At 32.6% G+C, this 26,439-nt stretch overlaps 1 protein-coding gene across 3 annotated transcripts in view; it reads left to right on the top strand.

Moving 5' to 3' along the window:
• The window catches only part of LOC123321638 (forkhead box protein B2-like), a 50,240-nt gene extending 24,209 nt beyond the window's left edge, over positions 1 to 26,031 (top strand). Inside the window, exons 1-3 of one of the 3 annotated variants that reach the window (XM_044909354.1) lie at positions 361 to 383; positions 10,479 to 10,563; positions 24,927 to 26,031. In XM_044909354.1, coding sequence (XP_044765289.1) covers positions 24,929 to 25,966 — 1,038 coding nt within the window. In that variant the 5' untranslated portion in view covers positions 361 to 383; positions 10,479 to 10,563; positions 24,927 to 24,928 and the 3' untranslated portion in view covers positions 25,967 to 26,031. Of the gene's footprint in view, positions 1 to 360; positions 384 to 5,045; positions 5,071 to 10,478; positions 10,564 to 24,926 lie in introns of those variants that run through there. The other 2 variants (XM_044909353.1, XM_044909352.1) reach the window with 2 other exon arrangements.
• The last annotated feature ends 408 nt before the right edge of the window (positions 26,032 to 26,439 follow it).

The following is a 26,439-nucleotide window of genomic DNA, read 5'->3' as shown; positions in this document are numbered from 1 at the left end:
CTTTTGACCTCAAGAATCTACTGTTAAAATATTTGTACGAGTCAAAAACTCACCCTATAAATTTTTTTCTTCGATTTTATCGTTCGTGAGATATTAGTCAAAATTACATTTTTTATGGGTTTTCAACAGTCTATATTGAAAATACAGACGGAATTGGAAGAAATAGTAACAAAAAAGAAGTGTTTTTTGATACAGGATATATGTAGAAGTAAAAGACTCTACCTGTATATATTTCATATCAGTTGCGTATCATAGTGCTTTTCGGGTTCATCGAAGACTTCAAATGAAACATACGAAGCCGCCAATGTGAGACCGGAATTTCCTTCACCATTATAGGCATCAGAACCGCCAAAGTTACATGGCAGCAGCATAAACAACATGAGGTAAACTTACTCGGAGTATAATAATGCAAGTTTACCGTTTAAATTCATATCAAGCTGAAAATCGCATAATTTGTTATTTAAAATTACTAGGAATAAGTTCGATATCGTCGAAATCTGTGTAATAACTATAGCTTTCGGCATTACCTCTCTTTATTTAACTATAACTGCCGACAATCCCCGGCCGGTGTATTACATTAAAGCGGTCGAAAATTAGATTCAATAATCATTTTTGAGCACTCGGCAAGAAATAAGCAGTTTACAGATGCCGAATGTCGGGCCTACTCTCGTATTTTGATTTTTCACTACGTGTCTGATGCCTGTTTAACCGCTTCTTGATTTACGTATGAGCTCCAAGGTTTTCGGTCCTTTTATTTTGTTCCAAGCTTATTAATATGTGATATCGGAGGCTCCAGATTTATGATACGGAGACAAGCATTAACTAGATGATGTTGGGGTACGATTCCATATAAAGAGGCATGAAATTGGTATATCATTGGAAACGAAATAAGGACATCATTAAATTTATTTTGAATATTTTATTTTAATGTTGTTAATAAAAAAATCGAGGGAATTTGCACCAATCTCTTGAGAAATGGCTTTCTGTTAAATTGGCTAGTTTTTTTTTATACTTGATTTTGAGCTACACGGTAAAAGTCTTCAAGGGCACAAAAAAACATTAGTTTCCGAGTGCTAAAGATAAAAAGTTGTACAGAATTTTCAAGAACAAAAATGTATGTGAAAATATTATATTATCTAATTTCAGTTAATGTAACTATGTTAGAGATTTAACTGAATCAAAATTTCCCTCATGGGCTTGGCCCCACAAACCATAACCCTCAAGGGTTATTACGAAGTTCAATTGATTTCTAATATTGAAATATTTTATTTATATTATTGTTGGATATACGTGTATAGAAATCCCATTGCTACTTTATTTCTGTTATTGGATTATTGTAGCTTAAGAGTAACCGTTTTCATTTCCTGAATTGGTCATCTGATTTTTCAGGTGTTAATAAAGACTTACTACCTATATATACTAAAATCTGGATGAAGTGCGCCAAAAATACTTCATTATTTCATTTTATTTACTCAAGAGTGGAAGAAATACAAACAGGTACAGTACTGAAAAGTATTCAGAGTTTGCTTGAAAGAACCATATTGAAATGAAACCATAAATAATTTTCGAACTATATAAAAATAAAAATATGACATAACCCATTATATGATCAGCAGATTAATAACAATCCAGTTATTTAAATTGATGACACATCTTTAAATGAAACAAGAAAATATTGGACAAATCTACAACAATTCAGAAAAAAATTCGATAATTTTTTCTATTGTGAAAATTTTATGGAATAAAACAGTAAAGATTTCTCAAGATTTCAAAAAGTTTGAGTTGCCATTTAAAAAACTCCATACCTCGTAGAGGCACATATGCCTCTAACAAACATCTCAATTCCACATTAAAAATAGTGTAATTTGGAATAAAATTGACTTTTTCGAGCATTTTCGGAAAAAATGCTAAATGAGGATATAGAGATTTTCAGGTCTCTTATGGCATCTACTTTCTTTATAATTTACACGTGACTCAAAGTGTAAATGAATAATGAATGAAACGATTTTTCAACAAATTTGTGACACACGACAAAAGGCTTGTAACATTTCAACTGAGTCTAGAGTCCCTTGCAAGAGTCTCGTACAATTTTGTGATAGCGGAATATTTAAATCTAATAATATTTATAATACATACTCTAGTTAATCTACAGAGCACTTATTATATAATGCCTTCTGTACACACAACTGAACTCTGATCATGAACCATTTCATGAATGAAAAAAATATGAAAGTTTCTTCTGGTTTCACATTTAGTGGCTTTTCGATAATGCAGGTCACACACGATACAGTATCTTATTCTAAGAACTTTATAACAGATGATTTTTTCACCCTCTGTTAAAAAATACTCGCCCTCAATCACCCCGTATATTAAATTGAATTTAAATTCAATAGTCCATCCTAATAAATGTTCTAAGGTTTGTTTAACGTACTTCGATACATGCCATACCATATCTAAGAACTTTTCTTCCTCAAAAATACACACACACACAACTTATGTTATGTAGTTTCCGTAATTATTTTTTAAAAGTTCAATTTATCGTTATTTCACCATCAATTTACTTTTAATAATGTAATTAGAGGTATATTATGCATTTCTAATGATAATATCAAATATGAAATTGCTTTTTAAATAAGATTCCAAGTTACACGAATCGCGGTTCAACATTCTTAACCTGTAATTATTGTCAGGGGTTGTGTTAATATTCCCCTAGCGGAATATTTAGACCCCATTGGTAAATTATAGCTTTTATTAACCGGAATCGCTAGGGAAAAAACGCCAAACATTAATAATCTTAATTTTATCAGATCCGAAGGGCCATCCCTTCGTGTAGAATTTGCATATACATAACGAAGAGCGTAATTTTGAGGAGAAAGCACTGGACTGCTCAGTGCTATTAGTCTCTGGATCTCCGCCCCTAGCTATTCGGTAGGTGAGGAGCATATTTCGCATTTTCACACACGATGTGTCTTCGAAATTGCTGTTAGGATATCCATGTTTAAAGAATTAAACATTGCTGGTGAAACTTTCTCAAATAAATATGAATTCGAATAATTCGAGAACTTCGCTATGGGTTTCACGATACATACTATACAGGGTGCAAATATTTTAACATTAGATTCTTTAGGTCAAAAGGAACAATTTTTTTATACAATTTTTTTCGATAGGGTTCTCATAAAAAGATAAAGCCATTACAAGTTTTCATAATTAGCTGTGCCACCCCTGGAAAAACAAAATTACCCCCAGAATTACTTGTTAAATCTGTGATACTATACATATGTAGATCTTTTAAATTTAAGTGTTGTATTCGGTCAAAGTACAAAATTTTTCCAAAAGGAAAAACTATATTTTGAAATTCATTTCAATCCATAAAATAAAATCGTTTCTAAGATAGAACTAAACATAACATATTATTATTTTTGTTGTTTTTCAACAACCTGTATCTTTTTAGCCGAACCGATTCGAAATAAATGGTGGAAGAAAAAGTTTCTCTTTCAACCTCAAGAATCTTCTGTTAAAATATTTGTACGATTATTGATGTTAAAAAAAAAAACATTTTTTCCTTTTCCCTTTACCGAATCGGCTCTGTTTAAAGATACAAGCTTTTGAAAAATCATATATTATTCTTAGTTCGATCTCACAAACTGTTTTATCGAATTAATTAAATTTCGAAATATAGTTTTTCACTTATTTGATTAATCTTTTTCGAACACGATATATCACGAGTTTTCTCATTATTACGTACCATATAAATACCAGAAATTCAAAAAACCCAACTCTTGAAACTAAGTGGCACGCTATCTGATGAATTTTTGAACGTTTTGTAAAATAAAATAGTATTCCTCATACTTTCTCGTATAATTCGCTGTTTTCAAGTAATTTTATGTTGATATTAGGAAAATTTAATACTTTGGCACCTCTGTTTAAAAGATCCGTAGATGTGTAGAGTCATAGACTTACCTTGTCATTCTGAAGGGAATTTTGTTTTCCCAGGGGTGGCATAGCTCGTTATGAAAACTTAAAATGGCTATATCTTTTTATCATGGCCGAATCGGAAAAAATGTTTTAGGAAAATAGTGTTTCTTTTGACATCAAGAATCTACTGTTAAAATATTTTCACTTGTCAAAGACTCACCTTGTAAAACACTAACTGAGATTGAAGAAAAGAACTATTTTTATTTTATCCATATTCATCGAATTTTCGGAAAACTTATTAAACAGCTTGATTAGTATCATTGATTGAGATGAAAATATGCATTCCTACAAAGTGAGAGCAAATCTGAAATAGGATAGGTTGATTTTTCTCAGATGTTTTCGTATGGAATGATGGCTTCAGGCCATCGCTGATCATTTACACATACATATTTTGCTGGGTTCAGTGACAACAAGAACCTCGATTGTTAGAATTCTTTTATTCACTCAACAAATAACTATGTACAATGTTCACTAGTCAAACCATATAGTATACAGACCGGAAAAATTGAGGAAATATGTTTCCAATGGATGAAATGTGATTAATTCGTTAGCACTGTTGAAACGACTGGGATGGGGAAGAATTAAATGAACTATTTTGTTCCTGCAATAAAATTCAACCGAATCTCGCATCATAATGGGAATAAACATGAAGAATTAATTATGTAGTCCCAAGTTTGCGGTACACCCATACACGCTTATTAAAGTGAGCTTGGCTGATTTAAGTAGACTTGCGCAATTTAACCTTACTCTGCTTTATAAGCATATTAATCAATTAGCAACGATGTTTTAAACAATAATTACTATCATTTATAACTGAAGCTGTTTCTCTTACATGTGTAATATTAATACGTGTGTTGTTGAGAGGAAAAAGCGCATAATTCTATAATACAACGCGTATAAAAGAATCCTGCTTCCATTTCTCAAGATTAATTGGTGGTTAATATCAATTTTGTACCGTTGCCGCGGAGCAAATGAATAGGGAAAGGAAAAAAAGGTTAATGAAGATCAAATTCTCGACTTATTCATAGCTGAATTCATCAGTTCTGAGTTTAGTGTCGAGAAGCGGTTTCGAGCATTGGTGGGAAGTGTCAGGTTGTAAGTTGTCAGCTACCGTTCTATTTCTGATTCGTCATTCTGATGATTGGAATATCACTTTCAAGAATTCCTCGTATAACTTGGACCTATAATGATTTATTTCGATGAAAAATTGAAATTGTTGAAGGATAATTGGTTGTTTTAACAAATGTCATTTCTTTACATATAATTTTTTTTCGTTAAAATCATCTTCTGTTCCAACCAAAGTAAATTGGAGTTATGATATATTCGCGAATTTTGTTGAAATTTGAATCAATTAAGCACAAAAACTTATGGATCAAATGTTATTACCACTTGCTTTATTCTACCTCCCACCAATTCACTGAAATCTCTGTTAAAACCTTCATTACAAAAATCATATAGGTACATGGTGTTTTGAAAGGCTTTTTTTGGCAAAAGGTAGAAGTAATTAAAATAAGTCATTTCAACAAAAATTTACTATATAAAATATTCAAGATGGCTGAGCTACAATCCCAACAAAATTCCATTAAATTTAAAGTACGGGACAGTGGAAGATTACTCCAGCATCAGAAAAACGAAACAAAACAAACATATAGCTGGACAATGGTGCAGTTCATTCCAGTCTATCTGATTAGTTGCATCAGGTCACTTGAAAAAATTGTTGCTTCGTGCCATTTTGGGTGAAATTGACAATTGAGAGAGTTTATTGGTGGTGCTTGTGTTGACCAGGTGCTTATAATTGTTAGCCTATTTCACCCTATTTTTACTATTATTGTTGGTCGGTTCGACCAAGAAGAAAATTGTGTTGACCATTGAGAAGAAATTTGTGAATAATTGTGACAAATTTTATTTGTGAGATTTTGAGCTGATATTCTTAATTTTTACACTTGTGTCCTAGTTTTTTCTTCTGTTAGTTAGTATCGAAATGATTTATTTCATATAATCGTAAAAGTTACTAAATAATGGGAAAAATTCGGCAATCCTAAGTTTCTCTTTTCATTCCCACGTAAAAATCGAACAGGCCAATATCCTGAACGAAATCATATGATTGAGTCAGTCATCTCGAGATAAGTTGTTTCCCATTGCTTTTTGATAATTCAGATAGGGTCGTATTAGGATCTTCAGTAATCATTCTCAATTTGTTTTATAATAGAAGTTTTAACGGCATGCGGACAACAATTTATTTCTGAAAAAAGTACCTCCCAGAGCAAGACTCGAACCTACGACCCCCTGATTGCCGGTCAGGTACTTTCCCAACTGAGCTACCTTAAGAGACGTGAGGAACCATCTGCAATGCCTGGAAATCACTATCGTCAGAAATTGAAGTTAAAAAAAGAGTTGAAACTTCCATTATATTCAAACTATCAGACCCTAAACTATCATCGTATTTTAATGTTTTTTCAACTTTGCTATTTTGAAAAATTTTCAAAGGTGATTTTTGGTGAAAGCCTTTATTTTCTACCTTCTGTTAAAAAAAGCCTCACTTTTGAATACACCCTGTATTCCATAGAGTCTATATTTGTAGTATGAGAATAGACGTATACAAGATGATGCTATTTTTGATATTCATTTGAATTAAGAACAGAATTTTCACCAACATGAGTTGTCAAACTACGGCACGTGTTTCGCTATCACAATAGCATCATCAGACGGTGAAGATCAAGTATCGGTATCAATTCAATATTCTTTTTGAATTGTGAAACTCCCTTTTGTGAACTGAGAATAATTACTATATGAATTCAGTGTTTCCGCATTCATAAAAATGACCCTATTTCCTACTAGAAAAATAATCCACTAACTCCTAAATCTTCCAGTATTCCTACCTTCAGGATATGAATAAATTCAAGCTCAGACGGAATACAGTAAATATTGCCATATAAATTAACTTCATAACATTGCGGTGCTACTTATCACTTTTACTATCAGTACGAGCAATAAAAGTGAGGACATTGTATCAAGCAAACCCACACCAAGAGAAAATCCGTGTTCGACCGTTTGTCTTCACCATATTAAGTCTTGATTCATGACATAATTATATTTATTGTTGATTGCGACAAAGTAAAATCACCGAACGAAATTAATAAGAACAAGATAAGATTGACGTAACATTTTGTTTCATTTCATATTAATAAATCTTATAATTTTCCACATATTAAGGTATGTTGAACGATATGGCAGATATTGATAATTAGTTGGGAAATCGTGTTACTGCACTGCTATAATTTTTAGAATTATTTCGTCACTAACCCCCTTCCTTCCCTTCAGATAATTTCATACATAAATATATAACAAGACATAACGTTTTAACTACAGGAATTGTGTCCAGCTGCCAGCGGCTCGGCCAATTAACCAAATTAAGAAAATTATGATGTCGATCTGATAATAATCGATTATCGTCTAAGCTGGTTTCGTACAGAATTGATTCAACTTTCCAAACAAAATGAAAATTAAAAATTTTCTGAAAAAATAACAGGTTAGCTTCCACAATTCTTTACTTTTATCTGTCTGTTGAAACACCACACAAATTTCCGAAAAAAATTCGAAAAAACAATGAAGATAATAATTAGTAGTAGTAGATTTCCTACAGTTCGGAGGGCCGTTGTCGAACACTAATGCAGTTTTCAACTAAATTCCCAAACGTCCTGCAGACGTATTTCAGCTCTTTATTAATAAATAATAATAAATAATATATATAAAATTTTTGTGAAAAAAAAAATTTTTTTTTTAGTTTCTCTGTACCTTAATCACAATCGTGTTATCGGTATTATTGTTTCTGCGATTGTCATTGCAAAGCATAAATTTCTAGATATTAAGACAAAATACCCTCGCATTAGCTCATCTTTTTCAAAATGTATTTTTTTCTCGTGAATGCTCAAGTTGTCGAAAAAACTTAAAAAAATAAAAAACTAGTATATGAATTGGGTTTTCCCAATTTTATACCAAATAACCACTTTAATTTTCACCTCAGAATCACCCCTCACAATTTTTCGGTGTTATTCAGATACACCCTGTCTATATATTCTTTCAAATGTCAGCAATTCATTTTTGAATATCAAACACTATGGCATGTGTATGAGTTTCAGCGGAGGTTACGGGTTACCAAACGATTGAACAAGTTTTCAATTTTTTTTGGATGGAAGCTTACGCAGAACATTAGTAAAACATGAAAAAATTCTAAGAAAAATGGATATGCAAGAAGCTATTCTTTCCTTATGAATCGGTCAGTTTTCTAGTTATTTTGTGATTCGAATTATTTATTCATAAAATGAGCCCAAATTAACCTCTGTTGTATTACAATATCTTACCATGTTAAGATATTATCATCATATAATAAATTATAATTATAAATAGAATTATAATTCCAAAAATATGGAATAAATTCATATCATAAATAATAATAGTCCAATTTTGTGCAATGAGTCATATAAATATATTCTATCTGGCTAATGATCTATATCAAGTTTTTTGCAAAGGCCAAAAAGTGTATATCTACTAGAATTTGGAGAATTGCAATCCCAAAAACGGCGATTCGTCAACTAAGTGGATTTTTCGTAAAAATGGTCGATCAACTATGATTCTGACTGATGGTTAATTACGCATTTTTCACCATTTTTTTGTTGAACCTCACCCATGCTTGCATAGGCAAAGCCAGGGTTTTTTATGGGGGGATTAGCAAGCTCTATGTAGGGTGATTCGTACTTGCTCGAAAAACTCAATTTCAGTACCTGGAATGGGGCGGGCACCGAGAATTCTGCCCACCCTGGCTCCTACCTATCTACGCCCATGCATTAACGTGTTTTATCATTAATTCTACAAAAAAAAGTATGACGGTCCCACATAAAAAAATGCACCATTTTCGAGTTACAAGCATTTTTATGATTGAATATCGAGATATTTTTCATAAATACCTACTGCAAGTTGTTTATTGTTGCTTTGGTTATTTAAACTGCGTTTTCTGTGATTGTTCATTTATCTTATACTCAAAAATGTTACTTCTAGCAAGAAACTAAAAGGGTAAAATAAAATAAATATGTGGAAAATGTTTGTTGAGAAACAAATTTTTGGGGTGGCTTTTTCTACACCTTGCAAGGGGAACACCAGCAAAACAAAATTTTATTGCCTTGTCGATCCCATAGAATGTCATTTCAATTCCATTTATGTCAATTTTCTAGTTTCTAAGAAAAAAATCGAAATTGCTTTTCAGGTGCCATCAAAGAAGGGACCTCTTGAAAAGTTTTGTATGAAAAACACAATTTTTTGACGAGGAATCATCCTATAAATTTTTTCACAACTATTTATTCACATCCCCCTGTATTGTATATATCGAGATCTCGATGTGGGGGTTTTCATGTTAATGAAACAATCAATGGCAAAATCGCATATACATCATTGACCATCATTAAAATCTCGGAGAACTTTGGAGGAAGGTATTTCAAACGGTGTTTCATAAAATGGCAGATATGCTTCCGCAGAATTTTCCGTTGGGCGCACTTGTATAACAAGTACTAAAACCATTATTCGCGAAGCGTTGACAAGAATTCACACTTTACGAGGTAACCGATAGAACTTTGTGTTATTAGACTTGCTAATCAACAACATGGCGATATCATTGCCACCACCAGGGTTTCGAATTGAAAGTAGGAGGTCCTAAACAACCGCTCACTATTAGAATTCCTTGCCAATGGAAAAGTCCAACGTTCCGCCAGGTATCTTCAACTGATCTTATCTTTTCCGACTTATTACAGTCATTTCATCATCCTTTCTAGTCAATTCGAAACACCGTATAATACACCAAGTTAAATCTGTAAATAAAATCACCATTAAACGGAATTTCATCAGCGGTAATCATTTCCAGGGTACATATTTTCATTAAATATCCCAAGATAAATATGAATATGAATAACTGCCGTATAACCTAGGTAATTGTGCACTAATATTACAAAAAACATAATGGAAATATAAATAATGGATTTTATATGGTTTGGTTATTTCACATTATTCAAAACATAATGGATTAAATCATCGCCCTAATTGTTTTATAAATAAGTATTCCAGGAATAAAAGAACAATACCAAGTTCGATGCACTTATGTACTCTAATACCCATGAATTTGGGATAGAAATTATATCAGGAACGCTCAAATAAAATCGAATACAAAATTAATTCAAATACAAAAATTATCGACCATAACTGAATATTTATTGATAATTGGAATTAATTCGTTGGGTTGATACGTATTACCTACTTTATTATTATTGTGATAACATACTGCAAGTGCGAAAAACTTCGTATTTTTTTAACGAACTAATTCACTAACACCTGATATAAAATCTATCAGAAATATTTTATTCTCATTAACATGGTATAGTATTCATCATTTTGAATAGTGTTTGATATGTACTATATGTATGAGTACTTTTTCATTCCACTCATTATTTTTTTTTCAGATGAATATAACACCATCCATTAGTTTCGAGGCCAGATCTGGCATTAGTATTCATGTTGACAGCAAAAGTGAATAATCGTCAGATGGTAAGATTGTCATTTTTTTTTAAATACTTTTTTACTCATAATAGTGAGTTATTATAGATTGTTCTACGTAAACTGTGTTATAATTACTTTTAATTGATTCACATACTATCCGCACATGTCTGTCATTCGGGAAAAGAAATTTTCGTATCAGAGGTGAATTTGCACTGAACTGCTATCGAAATGTTTGTGAAGCATCATTATTAGTTTCGTGAAACGATTTGGAATTTTCTTAGTTGTTTCTTAACTTTTTACTTTTTACAAAATTTTGCTCATTTGTCAGCCTTTTTCAGAGAGTATCTCGTTTCAATTTTAGAGCCCATCTTCATCCAAAGATTTTTTCCAGTTTATCAGTTCTGTTCATCCAACCATCTGTAGAGTTGTTTCATCACAGTCACATCTTATCTCGAAAAGAAATGCTCTAGAATCAATAAATAATCATGCTGAAGGATCCCTGGTCGATGGCCAATTGCATAGGCAATAAAAACATATAATAATAGATATTTCAATAAAAGGAATTATTCCAGTTCTGGAATTTCACAAAATGTATCTAAACATCGTACTTTATATTAAACTTGCCAGTAGATGAATGTTATTGGTTTTTACTGACAATTCATATTTTTTTCAATCGAGTCTTCAACCCGTAGAAATATTTTAACAGTACATTCCTGAGGTCGAAGGAAACACTTTTTTCTATACCTTTTTTTTTTCGATTCGATCCTGATAAAAAGATATAGCCATTTGAAGTTTTCATAATGAGCTGTGCCACCCCTGGAACAACAAAATTAACCTGTGACACCACACATCTGTGGACCTGCAGAGTTGCATTCGGTGAAACTACCGAATTTTTCAAATTTCACAGGTATTTTTTATTTTTGAACATCAAATTACTCGAAAACGGAGCATTATACGAGAAAATATGAAGAATTTTACAAAACGTTCAAATACTCATTTGATGGCGTCCAACTTAATTTGAGGACTAGAGTTCTTTGAATTTTTGGTATTTTTATGGTACGTAATGGTCATTATGAAAAAACTGGAATACGAGGGTGATACCTTGTATTCGAAAAAGATTCATCGAATGAATGAAAAACTATATTCCCAAATACATTTCATTCGATAAAACTGTTTGTGAGATGGAACTAAAAATAACATTTTTTTATGATTTTTCAACAGCCTTTATCTTTTGTACCGAGCCGATTCTGAAAAAATGGTAAGGATAAAATTGTTTTTTTTACCTCGAGAATCTACTGTTAAAATATTTGTACGAATCAAAGACTCATCTTGTATTGTTCGAAGTATGAAGTATATTTCCTTCGATTCTTCAAATTGTTTTATTCCAATTTAGTGGTAATTTGTATAGTCATTTTTTGGGGATTATTATTGTTTTTATTACGGGTTGAATTCACAGATATTCATCTCTCAATAATTCCCGTAGAAGTGTTTTATTCACCTCTCAACTCCAAAATTCGACAACACTACAACATAAAGCCAGAAATTTGACGGGATTCAAGATGTTTGAAGAACATTCCATAACTTGAACCGACTTTTAGTGGACATATTTCGATTTCTTGAAGGCTCAAATGAAAGTAGTAAATGTAATAATTCACCTATCAAATATAAGAACACTAAATTGAGTGTATTAGTACAGGAGGTACATTTTTGGAGAAAAAATGAAATTTTCAGAACTTAATAAAAATGCATAGTTATTGATATCCAAAAATTTGGGATAAGTTTATCGTGAAAATCCAGGAGTTACCTATAATAGAACAAGAAATTCATCCAGATTCAGAATCAGATTTCAGGGTTGAAAATAACCTATAAAAAAGTCTAAATTGGGCCCAAATATATATTTCGAATAATCCAGATCAAAAAACGCTTATAGTATAAAAAATTTCACGTTGATATCATTAGGAATGAATTTGCACAAAATTGATGACCTCCGCCTTCAGTGCGAAACGCATAGATTCAAATAAATAAATGAGCCAAATTAATCAAATTGATGAATGCGTAAGGGTTGAGAGGATAATAAACAAGTGGATTCAATTGAAGGGGTTGTTCCATTTTATCAATGGATGGGCCGTTAGTTTCGGGAAGCATTGTCTGGAAGAAAAGTATAACTTTATTGTTTTCGAAATGTTGGTTCTGGGTATAGGGTTATAAAGTACATAATTTGTTTTTTTTTTCTTTATGAATATGAACGTTAGCTGTGGAAATTTCGAAAAGGATCAAAAATAATTGTACACAGTTTTATCAACCTAAATGAAAAAAACAAAGATTTTCATTCTAGAAACATTAAAATCAACAACTGATTTAATCATTCTGCAATATGTCAAAAGGTTTCATTATTTTCATCAAATTCTAATTACTTATACAAAAAATATTCAATGGTAATCGACATTTCTGGATTTTCTTATTATTTATTATTTACTATTATCTTTTTTGTATATCTATACATACCAAAATATCGAATTCTTTCTAAGACTTATTTTGAAAAGAAATCAAATTTAAATCACTGTTCGGTGTGTCCACTAATAAATGACGAAGTCGAAGGTGAAAGTTACTAGAGGAGGGGTATCTATTTCAAAGCATTGACTACATAATGATGAGGGTAGGTAGAAAGTGTGCCGGTAACACCTAACCGTCACAACTTTTGCCCTTTGTTGACGTCAAAGGGAGTTGCGCCTATTTTAAAGCACAAACTGCCACCAGTTGAGAAAATACCACAAATTATCCACACCATAACGTGAACAAATTTATATTTACGAATTTCTTTTATAATATTTTACGGCCTGTTTTTGTCCTACATGTGTACCTTCGACGGTTGCAGATATAAAAAGAAAGCTATATTTCGGTTCATCTTTTCCCATATAATAATGAACTTTTGCAATCGATCGTGAAAAAACCTTGACCCGAATCCCTAATTTAACAGTTTTCATTCTGACAGAGTCCCAGATGATTTTTTTTATACATCTTATTTTATCTATATCTTATAATATATAATATTATTATTATTATTTTATACAGATTATTATCTATACAGATGGTTGGAATTTCGTAAAATGAGGAAATATGTAATCATATACAGGGTGAGTCTTTGGCTCGTACAAATATTTTAGCAGTAGACTCTTGAGGTCAAAAGAAACACATTTTTCTATACCATTATTTGCGATTCAGCCCTGATAAAAAGATACAGGCATTTTAAATTTTCATAATGAGCTGTTCCATGCCTGGAAAAGCAAAATTATATTAAGTACTTATAACTAACTAAATCTGTGACACTAAAGATTTGTTGATTTTTTCAAACAGAGTTGAATTCAGCCAAAGTACCCAATTTTTCAAATTTCACAGATGCTTTTTAATTTTTGAACATAAATTTACTCGAAAACGGCACATTATACGAGAAAATATGAAAAATACTTCTATTTCACAAATCGTTCAAATATTCATTAGAGAGCTTCCAATTTATTTTCAAGAGTTGAGTTCTCTGAATTTTTGGTATTTTTATGGTAAGTAATGGTCATAATGAGAAAACAGGAGGACGTGGGTTATATATTGTGTTCGAGAAAGATTCATTAAAAAAATTAAGAACTATATTCCGAAAGTCATTTCATTCGATAAAACCTTCGTGGGATAGAACTAAAAATAACTAATAATTTCATGGCTTTTCAACAGCCTCTATTTTTAAACCGAGCAGATTCGGAAAAAAAGGTAGAGGAAAATAGTAGGTATTTCTTTTGACCTCAAGAATCTACTGTTGAAATATTTGTAGCAGTCAAAGACTCACCCTGTATACACGTGACCATAAAATATCGATGCATTCGGTGTATTTCCTCGAAAATCAATAGTTTTGAAGAAAAGGAGTGAGTTGAGTTTCAATGTACGCACTATATTTTCAGACAATGTTTGGTTTTACTCACTCTTAAACCGTATATTTCATAGGGTAATGAAAAAAAACTCCGTTTTTTCTACTACAATTTTTTTGGATCACTCCAACAAAGATGCGTAATTTTCGGAGAGATTTTTCGAATCAACGGAAGGAATCTTGATCTATTTCTGACATGTTGCGACGGTGCTGTTTGTTTTAGGTGAACCTCCGTTTTTTCACGTATAAGTGATGTTGGTACCTTGAATAAATAAGGAAAATTTACGGCTAATAAAGATTCAACATCTACCCAAATAATTGCCCATTTCCCTATTTATTTCGGGTGTATATTCACAGGTTTTCAACCTATCGGTATTTTTGTACGCAATAAATCTCCTTAATAGCTGATCAAAGAGATACATTGTGATTAAGTTTTGTAAAACACGGAATACATGGTAAAAACAATGGAATAATAATTTGTTCCTTGAACTCCCACAAATTTCGCGCACATTCCCTAATTCTTTGAGCATGTCTTCTTCTTATCAGGATCAGATAGGGTTCGCTTCAGGAAGTCATCAGAGTGTAAAAAAATACTGCAAGTTTTATACATTCTTCAGTATAGTCATTGCAGATTAAATAAATAAGTTGATTCTTAAATTTGCAACCTTCGAAATAAGTCGCTTGTTGAAAAGAGCTGACATAAGACAAGATATAAAGTTTTTTCGCCAAATTGTGTTCTTGATTTACTTTTCATTTCCAATAATGAATTTAAAAGTATAGATACTTATAAACGAAAGTATACTACAATGAAATTTTGTTAAGTTGATTGCAATCAGGCAATAATAATAATTCAAGCTCGTGATTTCAGTTCACTGATTCTAAAAGTTGAGGAGATATAGGGCGAGTGTTTCACTCGTACAAATATTTTAACAGTACACTGTTTTCCTTCACCATGTTTTCCGAATCTCACAAACGGTTTTATCGAATGAAATTAATGTCGGAATATAGTTTTTTATTCATTTGATTAATCTTTTCCGAACACAAAATATCACCCAAGTCTTCCATTTTTCTCATTATGACCATTACGTACCATACCAATAGCAAGAATTCAAAAATAATCCAATTCTTGAAATTAAGTTGGACGCTATCTAATGAATATTTGAACGTTTTGTAAAAAATCGTATTCTTCATAGTTTCTCGAATCTAGCGCCGTTTCCGAGTAATGTTCAAAAATAAAAGAAAATGAAAAAGTGAAATTCGAAAAATTGAATAGATTGACCAAATGCAACTCTTTTCAAAGGATCCACAGATGTATACTGTCACGAATTTAGCTAGTTATTCTGAAGGTAATTTTGTTTTTCCAGGGGTGGCACACCTCATTATGAAAAATAAATGGCTATATCTTTTTATCCGGACCGAATCGGAAAAAAATGGTATAGAATAAAGTGTTTCTTTTGACTTCAAGGATCTACTTATAGAATATTTGTATTTGTTTGTTGTCAAAGACTCACCCTGTACAGGTGGTAAAAATTTTGCACGGAAATGATCATCAGTAATAGAAGATGGAAATCTGTGATGAAACTAACTTAGAATTAATAACATTACACCTATTTACTGGCCAAGAACCAAATTTTCATTAATAGGTACTTACAAATACCTTCTTCGTCGCCGATCATAGGGATGATTTTTCAAAAATGGGTTTCTTTCTTTCAACAAAATACCTATTTTTGTTTCCATTTCATTAACTAAAACGTGAAAAAAGTTTCCATTGTTCACATACCATATATTGCATATTCGACTTGATATTTCTTCATGAACTATGTATAAATGTTTTCGGACACTTTCTGTAACGCATCTTTAGTGAACATTTGTGAAGGCAAACAAAAATTTCATTCACTTCAACAAAATCTAAAAAAAAATCCACAAATAATTTGAAAAATCTCTCTCACAGTGAAAGAATTTTTTCAAATTATTTTCCTGTTGAAATTAATTCGTATGTTGTTCTGCTTCTTACTAAAGAAACATCAGGATATGATGAAAGATTGGATTGAACAGAGGAAATCGTAATACCAACAGATGCGTAAAATTCGCAGCGTCTGTCAATTTATTCTCAAAATTCCGGGATATTATTTATTTTTCTCTATTGTCTCTACTAACTCATGTTTCTGGAAGGATTTTTTTTCGAAATTCAGTGACACACTTCAGGAACTGATTATTGTGAATATTAGGTCCATTCAGAATGTATAATGGGGAATGAGGAAAAAATGCAAAAAGTCATTCCTTCTCCGAAAACATTACCCAATATTTCAAGAAGATACATGGGGTGAAATATGCATGCTTACACATATGCAGTGTCAAAAATGGGTACTTTTCTGGCATTTTAATTGATAAACTTGTAGGGCAAGAAATATTTCCTTAACAATTTCGATAAACATATTCATAGTCTGTCTGTTGCTCTGAAAATAATTTTATCCACTAAAATTTGAAGACCCCATATCTCAAATGGGGTGCATTTTTGACGACATGTTTCCCTACGAAATATTGATCATGTTCGAACAGCAAATTACCTCATGCATCTTTGTTGAACTGATACTAGAATAATCTTCTTCAAAAAAAAAAAATAATCCCAGAATTGTTTTGAACATATTCCAAATATCTCTTCTCGAAATTTTTTAATCAATGCAAGTTTTAAGACTGGCATAGCGTTTCATGAATTTCTTCATATGAATTCTGTATTTTTTTTTCATTATAATTCATTAGTTTTTTTTTTTTTTTAACGAGTTGAATAAACTTTGATTTGCTGGTTTTGTAAAAAAAAGGAATTCCAACAGAGTTCAGTAACGTGAAATTACAGGTATCGAGGATGATATTCCTGAACTTAACAAGAAAAACAATACAAATATTTGTTTAGTCCATCATTCTCAACAAGAGAGATAAATATGTTGTCCCTGACAACCAGTTCGTACGGGGCAAATTGAAGCAAGTTTCAACCTTTTTTTACCGACCAAAATAGCTCAGGGTTTTCGTTGATGAAACACTCTAGGCTACATTTAAACAAAATAAATATACTGCGATCCAAAGAAGCGGCGGCAAACCAAACACCTTACCTTATAATTAAAGTCCCAGTTTAAGGCGAGTAAACACCTGCTTACATATAGTTTAATATACGGTCTTCCTCGTCTTCTATTAGGTCGGCACAAGATTAGAAAACTCACGATAATTCGCTCGAATTATTCTACAACACCTTTATCCCACAAACCTACCTTTGTGCCCTTATGCCATTATGCCGCCAATTTTCTTTAATTTGATATCTATCACGCCCTCTGAAAAACAGTTAAATATGATTACCTCGGGTGGAATCCTGATATTTCAAATCAAAGGTGTGACAAATTTCACGAAATTCCTGCTGAAATTAATGCTTTATTACCCTGGGATCCAGCCTTGGGCTATCGAAACGTAGAAAGAACACAGCCGGGCTTTTTTGTACGTGGAAAGATGCCTGGCCAGCCCGAATATTCACATTCCTCGATGAAATTATAGCGAAAGTGGAATTTGTCAAGTGATGTTGCTACCAACCCTTGTATTCGAATTGACGCTTGCTACTGTCATTAAGATACGCAAGGTGTTAGTTCAGGTACATTTTTCTTTTTTCTTCGGTATAATTTGAGTTTCGATTAGTGAAGAGACGAAGTTGACATGGGCGTTTGGAAAACAGATGAAGATAGATAGATAAATCTTCTTTATTTCAAGTTTCATATGGAAAATTACATAAAAGATGAAATGACGTAAAAATGGATACTTACAATTCAGTACAAGTTGTCAGAAACAAAATAACCGTCAAGACTATTAGGTTTCCTGTTGTATCCAAATTTTCTCATTAAATTTCTTAAATTTAAATGATGCGAATATTTATTAACAACTCGTATGCACATATAATATGGCCCCTTTTCACTCAGCCTTAACCTATGATATGGAAAGAAAAGATCTTTGTTTCTCGTGAAACAGCTGTGTTGGACATCGTTTTGGAACTTATCTTTATTCTTGAATACAAACAAAAGACATTTATAATTTTACACGGCATATACAGTCATAATATTCATAATCTTAAATTTGCCCCTGTAAGAGTCCCTGAACCTCATTTTACACATGGTTCTCAGTATTCTTTTTTGCATAATAAATACTTATTGCACCCTTGCGTTGCCTACCCAGAAAACTTTCCCAAATCTGAAAACCAAAATTGTCCTGATATAAAATGTTCAGTGTATTAATATTCATATACTGAACTATGACCAATACTAGATAACTTTAAAAAGACCCTTTCAATGTTAGTATCCCAACTAAGAAATTCATCTACAGTAACAACCAAGAATTCAGTACTTGTGACAAGTTTTATGTTGTTATTTCAAAGATTAATGTTGCTTGGTGCTGATATATGATATTGCTTTGTACGAAAAAGTATTAAATTTGTTCTTGATTCATTTATTGTCAGCTTATTCATGGCAAACCAATTGTTGGTGTTCACAAAGCAGGTTATTGTTTTTTCAATTATATCCGTTGAATTGGGTCAAGAAATCAATATATTGCGTCTACAAAATCTGTGATTGAATAATTATTTATATATTATATATTGTAGCGGTCCCACAATGCTTCCCTGTGCAATAGCTACATGAATGTTACATCTAACAGATTTTTTATGATTTTCAACAATAACTTGTTGCTCTCTTCTCTAAATATATGATCGAATCCAAGCATTAGCATTACCTCTTATAGACCATATTAGTGAGGTTAGGCGGAAAATTTGAATCGCGATCCATCCGTGGATCTGGTCCCTGAATTCCCTATGCATTTCTTATGGGACTAAAAATGCCGCGTACTTATCGCCTGTTTTTGGATATTTTAGCGAATTTCTTAAGATTCATTTCTGTTGGAATGTGTTCTATGATCCTTTCTTAACAAGTTGAAAACAAAATTTCGTAAAAAAATGGTATATTTTTTTAATAATGGATCAATATAAAATTGGTCAGCAAGATCCATAGAAGTTTGTCGTAGCTTCATTTCGTTTCTAACCTCTGAAGCTAACATCATTCTAACGCGCAAGCGTAGCATGTCATTTTCTTTGTTACGGTTCATGATTGACGTATAGCAGAAATGAACTACGACATACGGATATATTCCGTATAATAATGTGTTCAATTTTGATTTTAGGACATATAAAAGTATATTGTGATGTAAAATGTACTTGGAAACAACCTCTAATAATTGCGGCACCCAATTTTGCATGTCTTTATATTAACATTTACTTCTAGCTAGCGATATTCCATCTTAAAGTCGATTCCTATGTAAAAAAATTTGAATATGGATCTCCCGCCAACTGAGTGATTCTAACCTCACTAATATGGTCTATACCATACTTATACCAAGTTTGAACAAAATGATATCATGATTTACACTGCCATATGCCTTACTCAGATCTATAAAAAGGCCAAGTGACATGTTATTATTCTCTAAGTTGTCTAAAATTGCAGATTTACAATACTACCACTATTAGTGGTTGGAATTTAATTATTAACTTATATTAACAAGTTCAATCCAAACAGGGTCACAAATTGAAACTATTGCAGCACGGACCAAATTTCAAACTGAAAAAAAAAAAGATTATAAAAACCTACCGTGATATAAAAACCGCAATGTACAGGTTATCCCAAAATGCTAGATAGGTGAAATATTTGAGAGGAGTCCTGTGGCAGAGGCATTTTTTCACTGGGAACACGGTACCATTTTAAATTTTTTTCCATCTCTTGTTCTGAGGGTGGAAAAAAAACTTCTTTAAATACGGATGGTATCTTTCATCTCATGTTATACAAAAAATAGCTTTTCAAAAATATGTATATGTCGATATATCACTGCTATACTCAAGACAAAATTACCATTTTCGACAGAATTCAATCATTGAACAAAAAAATGTCCACTCCCAATAAATCTCCATCTCTATGATACGAATTAAAACATTCCGTTCATTGGAATTCATTTGTTAGCTGAAACATCTGTAACTTCAATAAAATCATGTGATTCATATTAGACTCAATTTGAATAAATTTTGAGCGAATTTCTATAATCAATTTCGAAATAACTCATAAAAAGTTCTCAAATTGCATTTACATTTATAGATATGAGTTCTAAAATTCTGTTTGACATTTGCCTGTGTTAAAAATTCGAGTGTATTGAGCGTTGTTGATTTGATGATGCACGAATTTGATGTTCAATGCAGAAGAATATAAATGATGTTCAGAAGAAGAGGGCATTCTACCGCTCCATTTGTAACACACAATGTAATAGAACTTTGATTTCCGAGAACGAATTTCAATAACGGTTTCTGATAGTTTTACTCATTCGCATACATTTATTTGTCCAAACAATGGATTCATTAGGCTCATCGATAAAACAATATTTGAGTCTGTTTATTTTTCACTATCGAATTCTTATTCTTACTGCGATTCCTTCATTACTCGTCGAAGTGTTGTGATATATGTCTTGTCATTCGTTTTACTGAATGTTCTTTAATGAGTTGAAGCACTCAAATGAGAAGGGGTGGATTTTTAAGTATTCCTTATACGTAAGTTATTTCCTTCATATCGAATATCAGAAAATTGATTAAACCATATATCGTTGCGTTTTTTGCATATCTTAACTATTCTTCTTTGACATGAATGTAGGATACATATATGTACCATATATTACATAGGAGCATAATATGTATAGCCTAAAAATTGGGGCAGTTATCAGGTAATAATCAGGTAATTCACTAGAATTTTCCTTTCATAACTCAAGTCGAAAAAAAAAATTAAAGGTCAATTATTGCATTTTAGATGTAGCAATTGTTTGCTTCATATCGATTATACTCATTTAGTTGTTGTGTATTTCTGATCAAATATAGTACCTATATTGAATTCATGAAATTTTAGATTCAAGGTTGAACTATTTTGTGAGAATGAATTGAAAATTCAAAAAATTGTTGATTTCCTGCTTATTCTTTAGGAAACCTTCAATCAATGGGTTTCATTTATTTATTTCATACTTTATGGAGAAGTTTGGAATTATCTGAAAACTGCCATGAGAATATAATATCGATTATTGTCTATAAGATAATAAAAAATAATAAATGAAATATAAATTCAAATATGGATTTCATGTTGCAATGCTAATAGCCATATATATGATTTTTTTTTCAACTTCAACACCCTGTCTCGCGAGAGTCAAAAAAGTTGTGACATATGATATTGAAGGAAAAATTCAAACAAGCAATAGAGTAAGAGAAACTAAAAAAATAAAAACAATGTAATTTCGTTCTTGTAGTTCAAATTGGAGCACCTCACTCTAACTAACATTAATCGAATCATTTAGATTTTTCAGTGTCTTCAATAATTAATGGTAGGTCTCGAAAGTGGGAGCTATAAGTTCTCTATATAAAGGGTTTTATTGAAAAACAATAAATCTTTCAAAAGAATATATTGAGGGCGTGAGTAAATTGTGGCAATAAAAATTTCAGGAGTTGAAAAAATTGTGTGGTTTCTTCATATTATTCTTTTTTTGCGGAAGAACGGATAGAACAGAACAGACATTTCAATCTGGTTTCAACATGCTCGTGGATGTCTCAGATGACGAATATCGATATGATTTTGCACAAACTTCCCAGATATGTATATAAAAAGGCTCTTTCATTCGAGTGAACTATTCCAGGTAACCTTTTATTTCAAATTTTGGTTTATTGCAAATCGAAGCAAATCAAATAAATGTTACCATGTTTCTTTTGCTTCGGATCAACACATAACATGGCAAATTTCAGATTTCAACCTTTCTGTGTACCTGAAAATAGCAGAGAATATTTATGCGTTTTATTACATATCTTTGGTTCCCTCTCTACGAGTATAAATTTGTGAGATATAATCGAATTCAAAAGTTCTGTGTGAATTTATTTGTCCTAATTGTCTGTAAGGTGAAACGTGAACTACATAAAAAATTTCTTTAAGAAACATGTGTTTCTTTGCCTATTTGATCACATGTTTCTTTACGGTATACTGATGTTTTCAGATCAGGAATCACCTCCTGAATTTCATTCGCAGTTTTTATAGACAGCCTGTATAACACATAACTGCATTCATATGGCTGCCATTCATGGATGGAAATATTTCACAGCCTTCACACAACACAAATTATTTATAATGTTTTGGGGGTTATTTGAGCAGGCATTCACTTATTATGTATACCGAAATCGAGGTAAAATATGGCATTGTAAAGCTTATGGAACATATTCCGATCATTATAACGAAAAATATGAATATATTTTAAATTGCAGCTTTGATTTGGTTTATTGCCTCGAAATTATTTCAGTGAATTTATGAAAGTTACTACAAAAAGGGCTCAAATTTTTATTCAAGGATGAGTTGTGAATGTTTATTTATATTTTCATTGAAAAAGGGAGTTTATGAGTTTTATGACTGTTGCAGCTTTTATCTCTGTTCTTTCTCATTATCCCTGTTACGTTGATGTGACCTCCTCGTAAAGCTAGCAAAATCACCTTGAAATTTCAATTTTTTTTAGACATTATATTAGACTTCTTATCGAAAATATATTATTGAAAATGTTTCGCTCGTTTCATCTTTTAATTAGCAGAACTGCTAATCGAACGTTATAAATAATTCGCTCGCATCACTATTTCAGGAGAATTTTATACCAATTTATAATCGTAATGTTAAATTTGTTGCCTTATCATTGGAAAAATCACAGGATATGTTACCCCAATATAATAAGTTGAAAAATATAACATTAGGTTTGTTCGTAGAGTGGTTTGCAACGGTTGTGAACTGTACAGAGCAAGCGCAATTCCATTTTAGGGTAGCGAAAATCCATTTGCGCTTGCTCTGTACAGTTCACAACCGTTGTGAACCACTCTACGAACAAGCCTATTGTGAACTAGTAGAAACATAATTTCTTCAACAATCGAAGAGCAACAAGTGTCTGGTTGAAATAATAAGTAAGCCAGAAATTTTTATGTTCCTATATTCTTGAGAAACAAGGTATTATGGATTAGATCTTGCTAGCTTGACGTTTAGCTAGTTGAAGCCGGGATAAATCCAACAATTGGGAAGCAACAAATTCCTAACTGAGATAATAAGTTGGCCTACAATTGGCCACAAATTATAGTGTCTTGAGAAACAAGCGATTAGGGATTGAATCCTGCTAGTTTGACGGCCTAGAAGAACCGTGTTTTCTTCAACAATCTAGGAGCAACAAATTTCTGAAGCAATAAGGAAGTCAAAATATTATGTTTTTAGATTCTTGATGAAGAATCGATTATAGATTTGGTCCTAACTGCTTAACGTTTAGCTTGCAAATAAACTATCCTTTAATTGTGGTATGATTAGATTCTTGATGAACAATTGATGATCAAGTTGGCCAGCTAGCTCAACATTGGGGTAACAGAACCCGCGAAATTATAGTGTACTCAGATACTTGAGAAACAAGGTATTATGGATTAAATCTTGCTAGCTTGACATTTATCTAGTTGAAGCCGAGATAAATCTAACAATTGGGACGCAAAAAATTCCTTACTAAGATAATAAGTTAGCCCACAATTGGGCAGAAATTATGGTGTCTTGAGATTCTTGGGAAACAAGGTATTACGGGTTAGATCCTGCTAGCTTGACGTTTAGCTAGTTAATGCTGCGATATATGTAATAATTGGCAGGCAACAACTTCCTAACTAAGGTAATGAGCTAGCCCAATATTAGCCAGAAATGTTGATGTTATCAGATTCTTGAGAAAGAAGCGATTAGGCATTGGATCCTGCGAGCTTGACGTTGAGCTAGTAGAGCCAGTATTTCTTAAACAATAACTAATGTAATAATCTTGCCTTATATTACACAGAAATTATGGACAATTGAAGAGCAACAAATTTCTGATTAAGGTAATAGGTAAGCCACCAATGATGGTGTTCTTAGATTCTTGAGAAACAAGATAATATGGATTAGATAGTGCTAGGATGTTAAGCTAGTTAAGGCCGCGATATATCTAACAATTGGAAGGAAACATATTCCTAACTGAGGTAATAAGTTAGCCTAAAATTTGCCAGAAATTATGATGCTATCATATTCTTGAGAAACAAGCGATCAGGTATTTGTTCCTTCTAGCATTCAACAAGCTGAACCCGCGATTTCTCCAGCAATTAGACAGCAAAAAAAAATTCACTAGGGTGATGAATTAAGCCCAAACTAGTCCTAATTTGAGGCCAGGAACAAAACCCGAAATTCCAAGGTGGTTCTTGTAGCTTTACAGCGATCTTTGATGTGTAGGTTGTCCCGTTGACATTTCCTCTGTTTCTGTGTTTCTTGTCGCTACTTATCCACAGACAAAATAAAATATCGGAAACAGTCTTTGTTGAATGTGAAAACTAACATAATTTCATTGATTTTGGTAAAATTCTCATCTTCCTTCTTTTTTCCAGAAATGCCGCGGCCTCCAAGGGAAAGTTACGGAGATCACAAGCCGCCGTATTCCTACATTTCCCTCACGGCAATGGCGATATGGAGTTCACCGGAGAAGATGCTACCCCTCTCAGAAATCTACCGATTCATCACAGACCGATTTCCCTATTACCGTCGCAACACGCAACGGTGGCAGAACTCGCTGAGGCACAACCTGTCATTCAACGACTGCTTCATAAAAATACCCAGGCGGCCAGACAGACCAGGAAAGGGAGCCTTCTGGGCCCTACACCCCTCCGCCCTGGATATGTTCGAGAACGGAAGTTTCCTGAGGAGGAGAAAGAGGTTCAAATTGCCAAAAAATATCCACGAGGAACTGGAGAGCCTGTCCAAGTTAAGCAATAGTTCCTTCAGCCTGCCTGCGCATTCCCCTACTACGAATACCTCGGCACCATTACCTAACATCTCGTCGATGGTTTGTCCTGTCAGCACCGGACTGCCGTTGCCTGTGCCCCCAATTACCCCAACGTCCACAACGTTGAAATCTTTCAGCATAGACAGTATTATACAAAATGACAATAAGCATGTGTCCGCGCCAGTACCACCGCAAACTACCCCTTATTTCCCCAACAACCACGCGTCACAAACTCTACCGAGCCTACCCTGGGTGATACCCCAACCCGAAGTGACGCAACCAAACGATCTACAAAGTGACAAGAACTTGATAATGGCGCAACAAGCTGCTTTCTTCGAGTATGCCGCCGCGCTTATTTCTATGAACGCTTCATCGAGTGTCTATAAAAGTGGAGTGATAAGGCCGATGCCTGTTATGCCAAGTGCTTTGTATCCCACCCCTTCGTGTCACCCTGTATCGATGCCTGTGCAATATTCCTTTTGCTTACCTAGCAATGTACGTACTATAGATTATAAGACTGGGCAAATTTGTGATAAATCGGATTTAGACAAATCATTACCTCTACTTAACTTAATTTCTGATAAAAACAAGAATGTCAACCTAGATACGTCGTCATGTTCTTCAGAAGAAGCAATCAATATATAAACTATAATTTAAAATGTATGCAGTCGTATTAAAGATAGAGAAATATAGACAGAAGTAAATTATTATCACGCTGTTTTCTTTTAATCCTTCTTCAGTGCACCTGTCAATAAAAAAACTGAGTAGCCAGAAGATCTACCCTTGAAATACCTCATTCAAGGTAAACCATAGAATCGTCAGACCACAAAGTTGACAGATCACAATATCGATAGATCACAATATCGACAAGTCACAGAATAGGCAGATCACAAAACCGACGGATCCAATTCCTACTCTCTAGTACTTGATCAGTAACACATATTGGTGCATAAGTTGGGATACCATGCATATTGGATACCGTTACCACACCTCCATTTCAATTATATAATGAACATAAAAATCATCATGTCCAAAGTCAATACTCAATATTCAATTCCAAGCAATCAGTATACCACTTTTTATGGAGTTTTGCAACCAAGATAAGTTTATGCTGTGAG

This window comes from Coccinella septempunctata, chromosome X (genome assembly GCF_907165205.1).
Source record: "Coccinella septempunctata chromosome X, icCocSept1.1, whole genome shotgun sequence".
In the NCBI taxonomy this organism is placed as follows: domain Eukaryota; kingdom Metazoa; phylum Arthropoda; class Insecta; order Coleoptera; family Coccinellidae; genus Coccinella; species Coccinella septempunctata.
This window is presented reverse-complemented; position numbering and strand designations above follow the sequence as displayed.